This window comes from Marmota flaviventris, chromosome 6 (assembly GCF_047511675.1).
Source record: "Marmota flaviventris isolate mMarFla1 chromosome 6, mMarFla1.hap1, whole genome shotgun sequence".
NCBI classification, from domain to species: Eukaryota; Metazoa; Chordata; class Mammalia; order Rodentia; family Sciuridae; genus Marmota; species Marmota flaviventris.
Genome location: NC_092503.1, coordinates 153353693 through 153369292, shown reverse-complemented (window position 1 = coordinate 153369292; position 15600 = coordinate 153353693). Strand labels below are relative to the sequence as shown.

At 45.2% G+C, this 15600-nt stretch overlaps 1 protein-coding gene across 6 annotated transcripts in view; it reads right to left on the bottom strand.

Moving 5' to 3' along the window:
- Cdkal1 (CDKAL1 threonylcarbamoyladenosine tRNA methylthiotransferase) overlaps nucleotides 1–15600 on the bottom strand; it is a 596174-nt gene that overhangs the window by 179625 nt on the left and 400949 nt on the right. For all 6 annotated transcript variants that reach the window (XM_027948318.3, XM_027948315.2, XM_027948319.2 and 3 more), the window contains one exon: nucleotides 14159–14304. In XM_027948318.3, the coding sequence (XP_027804119.2) occupies nucleotides 14159–14304 (146 nt within the window). The remainder of the gene's footprint in view (nucleotides 1–14158; nucleotides 14305–15600) is intronic.

Here is a 15600-nt window from a genome sequence, read left to right as displayed (position 1 = left end):
CACAATCTATTGTTAGAATTAACTGAAACTGATTACATCTCTCAGGACTCTGGGCAGCAGCCAGTCCATGAGACTCTTAAACATAATTCACCCCCTGCAAATAATGCTCAAAATTAACTCTGTAACTAGGCATGAACCTGTAGAACAACTTGGAATAAACACTGTTTATTTTTATTTATTTTTAAGCTAACAGTAGGATGAGATAATGTTTAACACTATTTGAAGATCAAAGAGCTAATGCTGATTTTAAGTGTAAGTAAATTTCACACCAGCAAAGAGGAAGCAGCGTTGGTAATCATTACCCTTCCGCAGCCTGGCAGCTTGTCTAAAGAGTGCTGGTGTGTCTATCAGAAGCACATACAATTTCTGCTCAGGGACCACAAATGATGAAATTTCTTTCTAAACAAAATGTCTTCCTGTATTAGTCCTTTTTCTGTTGCTATAACAAAATAACTGAAGCTGACTAGTTTATAAAGAAAAGACTAGTTTATTTGGCTCATGACTTTGGTAGCTGGAGGGTCAAAACAGCACGACATCAGCTTCCTGGCAATGGATGCCTGGTTGTCTCACCACAAGGCAAAGAAGCAGAAAGAGAACTGGCTGTGTGCAGAAAGGAGTGGTCACATGGAGAGACAGGAAGCAAGGGAGATTCAGGGGCCAGACTTTCTGTTCTGTTTTCAGGATACTCATGCCAAAGGCCCTCTGCTGGGCTCTATCTACTTCTTAAAGGTCCCTTCACCTTGACACCACCACCCGGGAGGCAGAGCTTCCAGCATGTGAGCGTTTGGGGACACTAAACCACACACAAACAGCATCTGCACACTGGCCCGCCGGAGTCCCTTCATTTTGTTATTTTGTCATTTTGTTACTTCTTTTGCTTTAGGACTCCAAAGACCCCGGTCAGACACAAATTACACTTAAGAAAGATAATGTTCCAGGTATTTTCACCAACAACACTTTAATGGAAATGACGTTATATGAGATGAGCCACCAGGGACCAGGACTGCAGGTGTCCCAGGAAAGCGACGTTCACAAGAGGAAAGACTGGCATGTCGGGAGGGCTCAAACTACTGGGGGTGACTTGAAAACAAAGACCCCGACTGATGACATCGTTCCTGGTGGACATTCATGAGTGCACAGCTGTTCCAGGCACCCCACTCACCCATCCCCGGGAAATTCACCTGCTCCCTAACAGCACACATTAGAAAACTCGGAGAAAACAAAACAGGAAAATGCTTTTGCTGTTTTTCTTCCTCCGTACTGTTTCATGCATCTTAGAGTAAATGGTCCCTGAGTGTCGGATTCCACCAAACCTGCACCAGATTCCCATCTTCTAGGTGTTGATAGTGCCGTGATCCAGGTGGGGTGCACCAAGGTAGGCCAAGTCAGGAAATTTGATCAAGATCACAAATTTAAACCAGCTCAGCTGACCCTAGGCTGTGCTCCGTTCCTGCATCACCACCACTCTGACTGCAATTACTACCACAAGAAGCCACGCTTGGGAGAACGTTCCAGTGGTACTTCACTTCTCCCAAGTGTCTGGGCTCACAGGATGGTGCCTTCAGCATTTTTCCTTTGGTCTTCATTTTTATTTAGATAATAGCATCTGTGACTCTGTTAGAGACCCCTTCTGTCAAAAACAAAAAAAAAAAACAAAACAAAAAAAGCCACTGAAGACACAGGCTCTTGTCAGTAAAACCAACCAACTTCCCTACTTCCACTGACATTCTGAGTGAACAGACCCGGCCATAAACGTGAAAGGGAGGGGAAAAGTCCATGTCTCTGCGCTTCAGGTGGAAATGAAATCAGACAGTGCACGCCTTCTAAGCTTCTCCTCCCTGGACATGCTTGTGACCGTGCAAGGTGAACTGGCCAAAGCTATCTTACCTTCAAGCCCCCACTCTCTTTAGAAGAAGGAAAGAAAGTTCCTCAGACTTCTAACTACATCACTTAAAATACTGGTGTTAGAGAAGCATTTTTCCTCTGGAGATAAAGTATGTACTGGGTAACGTGTATTTTATTGTTTGGGGTGTGGAAGGGAGACCATAACCACTGTGCAAATAGAACTGTCGGGGGCGGGGGAGCAAAAAGGTAAAAAACTAAGCAGGAAGACACTTTTAGGATCATTTCCTCAATGCTAGTAGAAATAAATTAAACGGCCATGTTGCTATTTAGCATCTCCTAGTGGCCTGCTGGCACATGAAGCATTCTGAAGCATGAGTTTAACTAGGCTCCATTTCGTCTACCACAGTTTGGATAATGTTTCCTATGTACATCCAATTAATTGAGTAGGAAGTTTTTTGTTGTTGTTGTTTTTTTTAGGAAAAACAAAAAAAAATCACTGCAAGGCACAGAGTACGAGCCCATGTATTGAATCACCCACACCAGCACAACCACAGGCTGTGTGACAGCTGAGTGACCCTCAGAGCTTGTGGTAACAGTATCATTTACATTTCATACACCTACATCACTAGTATCTGTGCTACGTAGCCTCAAGACTATCTTTTAATGCAAAATGAAATCCTGCCAGGAACTCTACATCTACACGCAGCACCTGACCCAGCAGCGTAAAGAATGCAACAGGGAAGCTCATTAGGGTCATGGGCTGTCTGTACAGTATTGGAACAAACAGGCACCCGTAGAAACCATGTCTCTTAAGACACAGAAAGAAAAGGGACAGTTCATGGATTAGGAAAATAGATACCAACTAATTAAAATAAAACAAAACATAACAAAAAACCCACCCTAAAAAACAAGGAGCATGACAGGGGAGAGCACTAAGGAAATGGGCCATTTGCCACTAAAAAGCAAACCTTCTTCACATGACATCTCTGTACTTGAGGGTCGCAGACCACCGACCCGCCCTCCCTTCACGCTCAAAATCCAAAAGTACTGATTAGAAACAAAAGTTTGTTGTGATCTAAATGAGTTCATTTTACCAAAAGCACCCAAGGACGACATCCCACCTGTACGGGAGCAGACCATCTGTGTGCCAGCGATCCCAGCCACTCAGAGGCGGCTGAGGCAAGCTCGAGAGCAGCCTGGGCAACCTACTGAGCACATCTCCAAACACAAAGGGATGGGGATGTAGCTCCGTGGTGTGGCCTAGCATGTGCGAGGCCCTGGGTTAAGCCCCAGTCCAGGAAAAGGAAAAAAAAAAAAAAAAAAAAAAAGCATAAGCAATCCTTCCATTTTACATCAAATATAACTTTCAGTATATAGACAGGAGCTAATCCAAGACTTAATAAAAGGCAACTTCATTTTTATAAAAATACATTCTACTAAGGCGACGTGAAGAAAACAGAAATCAACAAAAATTATAACATTACATGTTCATGTTTTAAACGATTTAATGAATTTTGGTTTTAGCACTTTGTTTCAGGCAAATTAGCAAGCAACTACTTCATTTGGAATCATTTTTCCTTTATTTTTCTCAGCAGTTCTTTCATAAAAAAGAAAAAAAAAAACTATGTGCAAATACACCAGTGTAGAGTGCACAACCTAACTGCAGACACTTGACTGAATTATTAGGTGTATTCCCCTGGCTTGATATTATTTTCTGGAAACACTCTTGGATTCTGTGTTTAGCTACCTATGTAAGAAGTGCTATTAATCCACACCTCTCTAAAGAGGACAACATCCCAGCAATTTGTTTTGGGGAAGGTGGAAATTCACATTACCCTATTGCTATGCACCCACAGGCCCTCCTGTATGGCCCCATTGACTTCTGGCCCGCGCGAGCACAGAGGCCGAGGTCCCTTGCAGGTCTACATTAGCTTTGAGAAGATGGACATTATTCTTATTCATACAAATGTCAAATTCCTGCTGCTCACCAAACCTAACAGCGTTCATAACCCCAGCCTACACCCTTGAAAACATCTCAGAAGGATTAGATTTTATAGTCTTTTAAATTAGGCACCCAAGAAAGGGAATTAAGAACAATTTTTGCTGCTAAACAGGGACAGCAATGCAGTATGAAAGTTGATCATTTAAAAAATACAAAACAGCTCAGCGGAACAAGCTTGCTTACAAAAACAATAACAAATCACTGTCGTCCAGAGAAGAATTAACAAGCCAGCTCCGGGAAGAAAATACTGCTTTCTATTCTACTGAACATCATTATTTTGCTCTGAAGCACGGGCCTGTCCATGTGAGGTTCTGGAGGCAGGTGGCACCTACCAAGCCGCACCCTAGGCACAGGCATCTCTGCCCACCACTCAGAGCCTGCACATTTAAATGACGCTGTTGTCACCTAGGACTGAATGTTATCAGGAGTCCTAAAAGCACCAGTTAGTTACTTGCAAGAGAAAAAGAAAGAAACCCAGTGGGCCGAACTGTCAACAGGAGATCAAACTTGCTGCTCAATGAAAACATGTCTCCAGGAAGAAACTCTAAGAAGTCAATATTTTGCCCATGATACAACTAAAAGACTGAATCACTAATGAGTGTATAAGAAAGAGTCATTACTGGGCAGCAGGATGAAAACATACTTTCTAAAGGATTTCCTTTTGAGGGGGTCTCATACGCACTTGGCAAGCGCTCTAGAGACACTGGCAGGAGCCTGTGCGAAGCCAGGTCTAACGTCAGAGAGAAACTAGGTGCTTGGCGTGTGATTATTAAATTCGTTCTTCTTAGGGGCAATTGCTAACTGCAACATGTGAAATTTTTAAAAGTTCATGTTGCAGTAGACACTCTGGTGGCTGTTAGGGTGAAGACATGCGATGTTCCCCAGAAGCTCATGTGTGAGATGTGCGAGGAAGTTCAGAGGTGAGAAGACGGGGTTGGGAGATCTTGGCCTAAGCAGCGCACCAGCCCCCGACAGGGTTACTGGAGGGTGACGGTGGGCAGGCAGAGTGTGGCTGGAGGTCCCTGGGCGTGCAGTGGGGGTTTCCAGTTTTCCCTGGTGAGCAGAGTTCTCCCTGCCTTCCTGTTGCACGTTCTGAGCTGCTTTCCTCCCCCACCACACCTGTCCACCTGATGTTCCGCCCCACCTCAGGCACACGGCAACGGAGTCGGCTGTCTGTAGACTGAGACCTCTGAGACCAAAGTCAAAGAAACTTCTCCCTCTCTAAAATTGTTCTTGTCAAGTCTTTTGGGCACAGTGGTGAAAAAGCCGACTAAAGCAATGGCCCCTCCATACCCATTCCCTTCTTCTTCCAGAAAAACAAATTCTGAGCTAGACACATAGATGCCTGGAATAGATGCTGTATTTCCAGGCTAGGAATGGCCAACGCCAACTAAGTGGAAGTGTCACGTACGACATCTGAGGTGGTAGGAGGGGGACGCACTAGCTGGCTAGAATGTAGCCTTGAGGGTCGGACTTTAAGCAGAGCCTGGGACTGGAGAGAGAAATTCCTGCTGAGGAGATCGGAACAACAAGACAGAATCCTAAGACCCTGGATACTCTGGACATGCCACTTGTAATATTTTTTTTATGTGAAAGAATAAAATGTATCTTGTGTTAGAGTCTGTAAACAAGTCAGGATGGTGCCTGGTATTTTGCCAGGGGGAGTGGTTTGTGAGGTGGCGCCAGCGAGCCATTAAGTGTGGAGATTCCTTATTGGTTGACTGCTGTATCTAGTTTATGTTAATTAAGATAAGCTGTGTGGAATGTATAAATACCTCTGTTGTCCTACAATAAACGGCTCCCACTCCTGCTGTATCAATGTACACAAGTTGCTCGTCACCCCCCCGGTTATTTTGCTGCAGCCGGACTGCGGCAATCTTGCTTGAGATAATATTTTATTTTTGGTCACTCGCAGCTCAAACAAATTAAATCTAAGGTGTGATACTCTAAACCTAAAACTGTGGCCTCAGTTTAGCTGGGCGGCAGGTTACCAGGATTCACATTGCAGAATAGAAAGCTAATTATTGTAGTAGGCTAGCAAAATGCTAGGTCAAATCATCACCTGCTGAGACTCAGAAGGCCAACTAAGGGCTACGCCTATGCTGTAACAGTGTCAGAAGAGAGAAAGAATGTCAACCATCATAGGGATCCTTCTGATTGCACTTAGCAATGAGGAACCCATACTAGGGGCAAGCGGGTAACAGAAACTTAAAAAAATAAAACTTTAGCAGGGCACAGTGGGACACTCCTGTAACCCCACTGCTTGGGAGACTTAGGCAGGTGAATCACAAATTCAAGGCCAGCGTGGGTGCTATTAGCAAGACTGTCTCTCAAAAAAATAAAAGGATCTCTGTCTCTCCTCTCCCTCTCTCTCCCCTCCCCCTCTCTCCCTCTCTCTCTCACACACACACACACACACACAGTCATTCCCTTAAAGACAGTTACCAAGTTTCACAAATGTCCTATGGTTAATCCCTAATGAGTGTCTGACAGTCTAGAACAAATAAATATTAGTCAAATAAATGTACAAGTTACGTCTTTGGGAAATTAATGATGATTCATGAAGATTTTATGGGATCTCACTTCCAGAATTTAAATTGGCCAGATCTGGGGAATCTGAGGTTCACTCTTTAAAAACAGTAACTGTGGTCCACCAGCAGCCTTCTTCCTACCGTCCGCTGTCGTCTTAGTAGCAGTGCCTGCCGCAAAGCCCAGGAGAACACGGAGGACTCCATGCTCCCTCGATGCCCTGCTGGTTCTCATAAAGAACCCAAGGTCCTAGAGTCGAGCAAATAGGGAGGATGTGCCCCAGGAGCCTCCAACAGCACCAAGAGCCGACTCTCCTCGTGCCTGTGACAGGTGACGAGGACGGGCAGCGCTGGGAGCCAGGACTGCAGGGGGCTTGAGCTCCATCTGGGTATTTGGCTTCCCGATTCTGGGGAAAAAAGGATAAGGAGGAAGACGACAGGAGGACTTTGGGGGAAAAAGCCCTGCGACTTGGAGCAAGCGTCCCCAGGGCATTGACTCTAAACAGGCAATTTTGTAATTCAAAACATCCTCCAGATTAAACCCTCATTGCTTGCTTTTACGGTTTTCTTCTTTGGGTCCAGTTCTCATGGGGCTTCTTTATCTCCCCTAACCCAGCAGCCCTCAGCCTGAGGGAGGGGGAGAGTTAAAGGGAGGGGAGGGTGGCAGGGGAGGGTGCATTAAGGCATGTGTAATGAGTCTTTTTGTTTCAAATATCTTTATTTTATTTATTTATTTTCATGTGGTGCTGAGGATCAAACCCAGTGCCTCATGCATGCGAGGCCAGTGCTCTAGCACTGAGCCACACCCCAGCTCTAAGGCATGTGTAATTTTAAAAGTTCTGATTGATTGCATGGTATCATTTTTACAAAGTTATCAGTTTCTACAGTTTCCAAACATTATCCACTCGGAAACAATCACAAATGACGATGAATAGAGTTCGCAGAGTTAGAGGCTAGAGGCCACCTCTGAACTCTGCCAGCTTTGGGCTCTGTGACTCTGGGCAAGTCACTTAACCTCTCCTTACCTATAAATAGGGGTGATAATATTTTCTAACAGGTGCAATTGTGGGGATTAAAGGAGTGAGGCCCTGCAAAGCACTTAGCTCTTTGCTTTCAACATACTATAGGTTCAATTAATATTGCCTAATAAGTATGCTAGCTATTAGGCAGCAGGGGATCACGAAGACAAAGTCTCTAGAAGGAAAAGTGGGTTCCCTGAAAGGGAATATATCAGTTTCCCTGCAAGGAGCAGGATATTTTCTTGTTTATGAAAGAAAACACAGCTTTAATTAAAACACTGAAAATATCGCCCTGACTTACTCTTCTGGGTTCCCGAGTAACTGTTATTCATTCAACAAGTGCATGCTTCCCAGTTTCTTGATTTGGGGTCTCTTGTCAGCAGTGTAGAAAGGTGTGGTGGGGGCAGGGATGTCAGAGGACAACCCGAGTGCTATGCTAGGCATCGGGGACACAGCTGTCAACAGGAGACCCTGAAGACTTCTGAGTGTACACCTAGGACACTTCAACTGCTTTTGAACCCCTGTGGTAGTTGGGAGAGAGAATAATTGGACTTGTTTTTTTTCTTCTTAATCCCCAGAGCACCTGGCCCAGCGCTTGCTTACAGGAGGTCACTCTGGTTGACAGGTGACCATTGGCACCTGCTGTTCCTAGAGCTGCACCGTCCCTTGGCTTCCCTGGAGCTATCCCTCCAAGGTCTCCCCCAACGTCCGGCTCTGCCTCTGGACCTGTCCAGAACCTTCCATCTCTTGAACTCGGGCTCCCTGCCCTGCTCTTCTCTGCCGCTCGTCTCCTTCCTCTGGATGACCTCGTCGTCCCCAGCTTTCTCCACTGCTCAGGTCCTGGTGACCCCCACCCCTGCCCTCGTCTCCCTCTGGCCCCAGGACCCTCCCTACCTGGCTTCCCAAGCTCCAGCCTGAGCGCAAGCCGGGCTTCGCCGCCCCAACGTCTCCTCATTCCCCCTCTCCGTCACCCACATTGCCACGTCCTAAGACAGGGGACACCAAGGAGCCAGGTGGGGACCTGTGCGGCCCTCTTCAGCCCCGGCCGGGGGAACGCCCTGCGCCTTCGCTGGATGCAGGTTCCTGCTGCGTGGGACACAGGGCGCCCTGAGGGGACCAGGTGGGTGGCGATGGCTCTGAGCCGGGGCTCATAGGAGCCTGGCTAACTGCACAGCCCTGCGTGGACCTCAGATGTGGCCTTCCTCCTGTGTGGGAGCGCTGTCGCCGCTGTGGCTGTCGCTGCAGGACCTCGGTTCCAGGCAGACAACCGCTACCTGTGCGGCCGGAACGGGAAGGAGCCATGGCAGAAACTAGGGCCAGTCCCTGCGGCTTGGCCCTGCGGCAGGCTTTTGGCCATTTGGAACCCGGACATTCACGCCATAAAACGCAGAGTCCGCGGCAACATGTGGGGGGCCGCATACGCCGCACGAGGAAAGCACCCCAAGACCAGGGAAGGGCTCACTGCTCCACAGACGGAGGAGGGACCCTGGTGGCTGGGCCACAGCACTCAGGAGGGAAGTACCCCAAGATTAAAGGACCAGAGCTTCTGGTTTCTGAGAAGGAGAACACAGTCATATCCCAAAGAAAGGATTTAGGGTGGAAGGAGTTTGGGAATGATACATTATTCTCTTGACCAAACTAGACACAAAATGGAAAGCTAGGCTGTCTGGAAGTCTGCTCACATTCAACCCGTGGACTAACTTTGGGGTAGTCCCCAAATCATATGGTATTGGCACAGGATGCCAAAATCTATCTGGCATATAATCATCTGCATACACAGTGCTGAGTTGAAAAGAAAGTGCATGTGTTTCCCTATTAGATAACTGTTCCCATGCTACTGTCATCCTCTTGAGAAACTCAGGGTGTAGCAATATAGGAAAGGGAAAAGAAGTTCTCTCCTTCAGAAGAAATTTGACAACAGATACAATAGTGCCCCATACCTCTGGGACACCTCAACCACCTCGATATCAGAGACGATGAAGGCCCCCAGGAAACAGCTGTGAGGGGCTGCTCTGCCCAAGTCCATCTGGAGGTGCCCCCTCCGGGAGCAGCAACCCACCCAGGGTACAGCTGGAAGCAAGCTTACTTGTCTAATCCTTGCTGAAACCTTTTTTATTTTTTCCAAGATCTTTTCTCCTGTTCTGATAAAAATTGCTACTTCAGTTTCTAAGCCACTAGGAATAAAACTAGATGGACAAGATGGAATAAAATACAAATTTAACAACTTTCATCAGATCTGTTCCCGTAAGAGCACGGGGCAGCCCAGACTAACGACAGGAAAGGAAAATGACTTGGGATGTTAATGAATTAGCACTATTATTTGCAGACAGACTGGAAAAGTAGGTCACCGGATAGGATAGGCCATGTGAGTCACCACTGTGACTCTGAGATCTCCTGCCAGCCTGAGCCCGGCTTCATGCCCTTGTGCCACTTCTGTGCATGAGTGCCAGGTGGAGAGGTCAGAGGATGACCAGCTCTCAGGGGAAAGCCACCTCGTGGGTCCACCCCTTCTCTTCCTCTCCAGGTGCTCACCAATTGTTAGCTGTGGCAATTCCCTGGGCAGTCTCTGTAAACTTAGAGGGATGAGAACCAATGTCACACACTAAAAAGGGTTAATGTTTTACAAATAAACTCAGAGGTGCACAGGACTTTGACAAGTGATCATGGCGAATTCTGACATTAACAATGTCATGGGATAAAAAGTCAACACAAGCGCTATAATAAGATGCAACCTGCTACTGCTCACTAACTCATCCAAAATGTCTCCAAGCCCAAGGAGGACAGAGATGTTGACTGTTAGGGTCTAATTAACATACACCAAAAAGACACTGGATACATAATCTGATTCACTTCTTAAAACATATAAATCAATAGGATATCTTTCATAATTTTTTCACACTTTTATGTGTGAATTTGAGGTTTCAGATTCCTTTACTTAGCTTTCGAACATATGCTTGAGAGAAGCGCTCTGCACGGTGTTGATTCCTGACCGAATGCTACTACGTGGCTTATGCTGGTGAGGGTTTTTGTGCAATCATTGCCTTGCAAATGAGGGGTCCCCAGTTACAGCCCATGTCCAAGGCCACGCGGCCTGGGAACCCTAATCATATCATACTTCACATAATGCACTCTAAGAATCCCAGAACTGGGAAGTAAGTATCTCAAAATCACCGTCCAAATTTTACACTTGAAAAAAAAAATCCCAGTAACATTAAAAGGAGAACAGTGAAACCAGTTGTGACAATTTATGAATGTAGTAAAATTGATGAGGTACTTATTAAAAAACATAAAACATTTTTTTTTAATCAGAACTGCACCTCTTACTTTGTTCTAAGTAGTTTTCTTCCAAGACCCTGTAAATCCCATTATGTACTTCAAGAAATCATCTTATTCATTTAAATAAAAACATCTAATTACTTAATGTTCAACTGGATTAATAAAACTGAAAAGAATCATTTAAGTCATGAGTGTCTGCTCAAGACCAGCTGTTTTAAATTAGTATATTAAGTAATTTAGACACTCTTTTTTCACAAAGGTTGCATGATTTAATAAATCCCCATATGCCTCGACATGTGCCAACACCACCAGGTTATCTTCAATCCAGCTGCTGTGGGAAGGACGGCTGCCAACGTTCGAACAACTGCAGAGAATAATGACTAGGCTTCAAGTTGGCTCAAATGTCAGCTTCCATCGCTCCCAGCTGAAAGGGGGCCATGTGCAACATAAGGAACACTAATTCAAAAGACTTCACCTCTACTGTTTGAGACAAGGGGCTCCACAAACACCAATGAATGGAGAGCTTAAGAGTCTATAGCTTCAGGTAAATTCCTAGTTTGGATTTTTGCCTTAAATCCTACAGGTTCTTCTGAAGATGGGCTTTTTGTCAAAACAGTCTAGGAAATGCCTCCTCCTTCATTCCCGACGTGAAGAGCTGAGAAGCCTCTTGAGGAAGGAGAGAAAGGCAGAAGCTCCACTTATTAGTGAAAATTTCATTACAAAAACCTAAAAAAGGTTCAAAGACTTTAGGGGAAAAGAGAAGGAAATGAAAAGGGCCACATTTATACGGGATTCATAGAGCAAACAGATAAGAAAGGAGCAAACCTGCCATTTTAAGTCAGGGTGTGTTATGAACGAGTGCTGGGCATACTGACAGGTCACACCTTCTTAGGATGAACACACGGGGCACATCCTGACTGATGCCTCCACAGAAGCCCTGAAACTGTGGTGTTTCCAAAACAAGCACTAATCTGTCACAAAGCTGCACTAGTCTAAAGTAAGAAAATAAAGATCAGAAGTCTGCTTCATATACTTCACCTCTGCCTAAACATCCACCATAATGGAAAGTTACTCACTTGATCAGTGTCCTCCCAAGAGGACAGGAAACTTCCTCCCACTGAAGAGAGAAGCTGCAACATACCACCCCATGGGAAAGGGCTGTACTACTCCCATAAGCAACAAAATGGACTGGAGGAAACAGACAATTTTAGGGTTCCAGTGAGCTGCCTAAAGCTATGCAATGATCACTTCGTTACATTAACAGCAATAATTGGACTTTTTCCAAGTAGAGAACCTCAAATTTTTCTCAGTTATCTGCTATACAAAGTAAGTATATCATATTGGCTGCTTGCTCTAGTTTTCCAATATATATTAGTTACTATCTAAATGTGAATTTATACAGCAGGGTTGATTCTGTCCTTGCACATACACAATACAGAGTTAATTTTCATCTGTTAAAACCCTGACTGGCTGGAGGTTTATCTATATTCCAGGAATTAATAGCACTTAAAACTGAAATGAAGGCTGGGCTGTATGGGAGGAGGCAAGGTCTTCTCCAGGCGTGTCCATCATCCTCTCAAACTTCTCTGCTCTGGAGATCACTGGGCAGAGAACTTTGTTCTAGGATCTCTAGCTAGTCACATACTTCTAGAAAAGCTACTCAGATAGTTGAAAGTCCAAAGAAAAGACCCTGAACTGAATGTAGTCAATGAAGGATGGCAAGAAATCATTTTCTAACGCCTCGATGTGCTCATCCTCTCCGACCTCCACAAAGCTCAAGGAGGCTGCTCAGACTGTTCAAGATGCAGCAGATTCAACATGTCCATCTACAGAGCAATTGAAAGGACTGAACTTGTTGGCAAATGCTGTCCAGGTAAATAGCCACAGTAATTCCACAAACCGAGTCAGCGCTCGCCCAAAGGGAGGCCAGAGCGGTGATGATTCCTTCAGCTCACTCCACCGCACAATGCAACAGCCGATCTGGGAAGCCTCCGGGTCTGTTCCTCACCAGGGCTGCATGTCTGTGCTTGGCAAAGCCTTGTGCAAGATGTGCGAAGTGTGTGCGTTATCGGCTGCTGTTTCAATAAGCAAGAGAAGGAATCTCACAGGTGTAACATTTTTTTTTTTTTCAATTCTGAACACATTCCATTCACCAGTGCCAGCGTGCCTTCAACGACCCTCCTACATGAGACAAGTTACCTACAAAAGCTTGAATAACATCAAGGTCAGGCCATAGACCAACAAGAGACATTTAATATAAAAATGTGTGTTCTTTAGCCTTGACCAGTTCTGTTAGAGATCCAAGAGTATTAGACTCGGTAGAGAGCGTTGTTATTCTGCTGTTTTGAAGCTGTATGTATATACGCACTATAATCATGGTATCTTGGAATAAATATGCTTTCTTTCCACTACATTGAATATTTGAATGATTGGCTGCATTTGTGTGGATGCCCACCAAGTGCCTATTTCTAGGGTTAGGATAATCAAAAAAAGTCTAGAGATGGAAAAAAAATTAAGAGACACATAAAGGAAAGATGAGAAAAGAAGAAAAGAGTAAAAAGAAGAAGAAAAATATCTTAAAACAATTTTATGCAGATGAATGACTAATTATAGGTGGAAAAAGTAATTGCTTACCATCAGTACAGAGCAACCATATCTATGTAGTCCTTCGACATGGTACAAAGGTACGCAATTATAAACAAGAAGATGGAAATAAAAAGTTGTATCTTAATCAAGAAAAACAACAGTGGAAAAATTTATGGAAAGTGAGGCGACCCCAAAATACACCAAGATGAAAGACAAGTTCCCCGAGGGTGAACTGTGGCCTGGGCTTGGGAAGGTCTTGGGGCCTTGGCTGGCACCTCTGCTCCCTGCCTGGCCTGATCTCAGACCCTTCCCCGTTTGAGCAGGATTCTGAAGAACATAATTACGGGCTGCAAGTGTTCTTTACGGAAACTAAACTACCATTCACATCTGGGACTATGAAAACATGCCTTAACTTTGGTCAGTAGGAATTTGAACACCAGAATCCTCCCGCCTCCTTGACATCACAAGTAAATAACTGGGATCAGTGGGTAAAAGCAACGACGCTCCAGCACTCCTCAAAAAATGCAAGTCAGTAGAAAATCACCCATTTTTTAGTGCCACGACTTGGTCCCTATGTCCATCTCAAAAGCCACTCATGACTTCAGAAAGCTCTCAGGGGACTTAAAGCAGAGCAAAGCCAACACAGGTTTCATCCACCAGGTCAGGTATGAAAATAACCACGGCTCACACTTCCTTAGAGACTAGACAACACATAGGGCGACCTGCACAGGTGGCAGGGGCACAAACTGCGGGGACAGGAGAACCCACAGCGAAAGTGCCCAAGGGAAGGAGGGCCTACAAGCCTCGAGACCCACCTTCTCCCTGGCACCTTTCCCCGTGAGCTGCGCTAAGTTCCTCGTCCCCACCCACTTCTGAACTTTCACAAGTGCCAGCAGACTTACTTCTCCTTCAGGAAATCCACGACTCTTCGGAAGTCAGCCACGCAGTATTCTCTTTTCATGGCCATGAGCACGCTGTCGGAGGCGGACTGGACGGGTATGTGCAGGAAGGAGTAGACTCGGGGATGGTTAAGGATCTTCGCCATTTCCTTAAAGAAACGGAAGGAGGAGACATTAATCCCTGCAGCAAATCAGGGTGATTTCCCTGAGATCAGCACCTGGTGCGAGCACAAAACAGCTGAAAATGGGCTTCAGCGCTCTCCAAGGGAGCCTCGGCTGGCGATTTCTACGATGACATGTGGCGAGTTAGTATCCCTTCCAGGAGCCCACAGAAGAATCCCTTCTCAGGTTCACTCCTCGCGTTCACTGTCCCTCTTAGGTAACCAGAAAAAAAAAAAAAAAAAAAAAGGACATAAAATCAAAAGATGCCTAAAGAACAAAAGGATTTTGAAGTACTTCAAGGTAAACATCACTCCTCCTTCACCTCCCAGTTCCCTATTCTGCTTTATCAAGTAAGAAGGAAAACAGCAAGATCTGAGCAGCAGTTGAGACCTCGTAATCCTGTGCATTTGATTGGAGGAAGTTTCTAGATTTAGGTTAGGGCAACACATTTGTTGTTGTTGTTAACATCACTTTATTATTTATAAAGTATTGTTAAATTATTACTCAATATTTCTTTTTTCTTACTGCACTCGGTTACTGATCATGTATGATTTTGGTACCTACTATGGAAAGGTATGTGACCAACGAGATCAGCTGGTTCCACACTGGGTACCTACATTTAAGTTGCAGAGTTGGAGAGAAGGGAAACAGAAGAATCTCAGACACAAAACTGAAGAGAACAAATTACAGTGAATGAAACTAGGAAACTCAATGTCTTAAAATCTCCGAGGATCCTACGTGGGTACAAAGAAGAGTGGCAGACTTGTAAAGCCAGGGTAACGTAACCATTTGCACAGGCCGTAAGCAATGACAAACTGAGCCCTTCTCCACCGCACACAGCCAGGTCACCCATGAGAGACAGACCATGCACAGAGTCCAGGAGGGACGAGCTGCTCTTTAATAAACTGTGTGTGCCCAGTGATTCCCAGCTTTGAAAGTACGACACTTGCACATGTGTTATAGCCTTTGGTCCTCAAGACGACACTGTGAAGGATCTTGGAGCCAAGAGCTGGCTAATTCTCATGGTTACCTCTTGGTTACCAGTCAGCCCTGCACGAGCATCAACCTGGCCCCCTGCGTCCCTATCTTCTTTCTGCTCACTGGGAACATCAGCTTTTCTACCGAAGTACAAGGAGACAGAGGAATTGAATCAGTTGGCTTCTTAGCAGAAGCTCAGTTGTTTTTAGAAAAGTTCTTTCCATTAAGGAGTTTGTATTACCAAATAGAAGTACTCACAGCTATCCTTTATCTACAGTTTCTCCTACAGAAATCCTGGGGTTCCT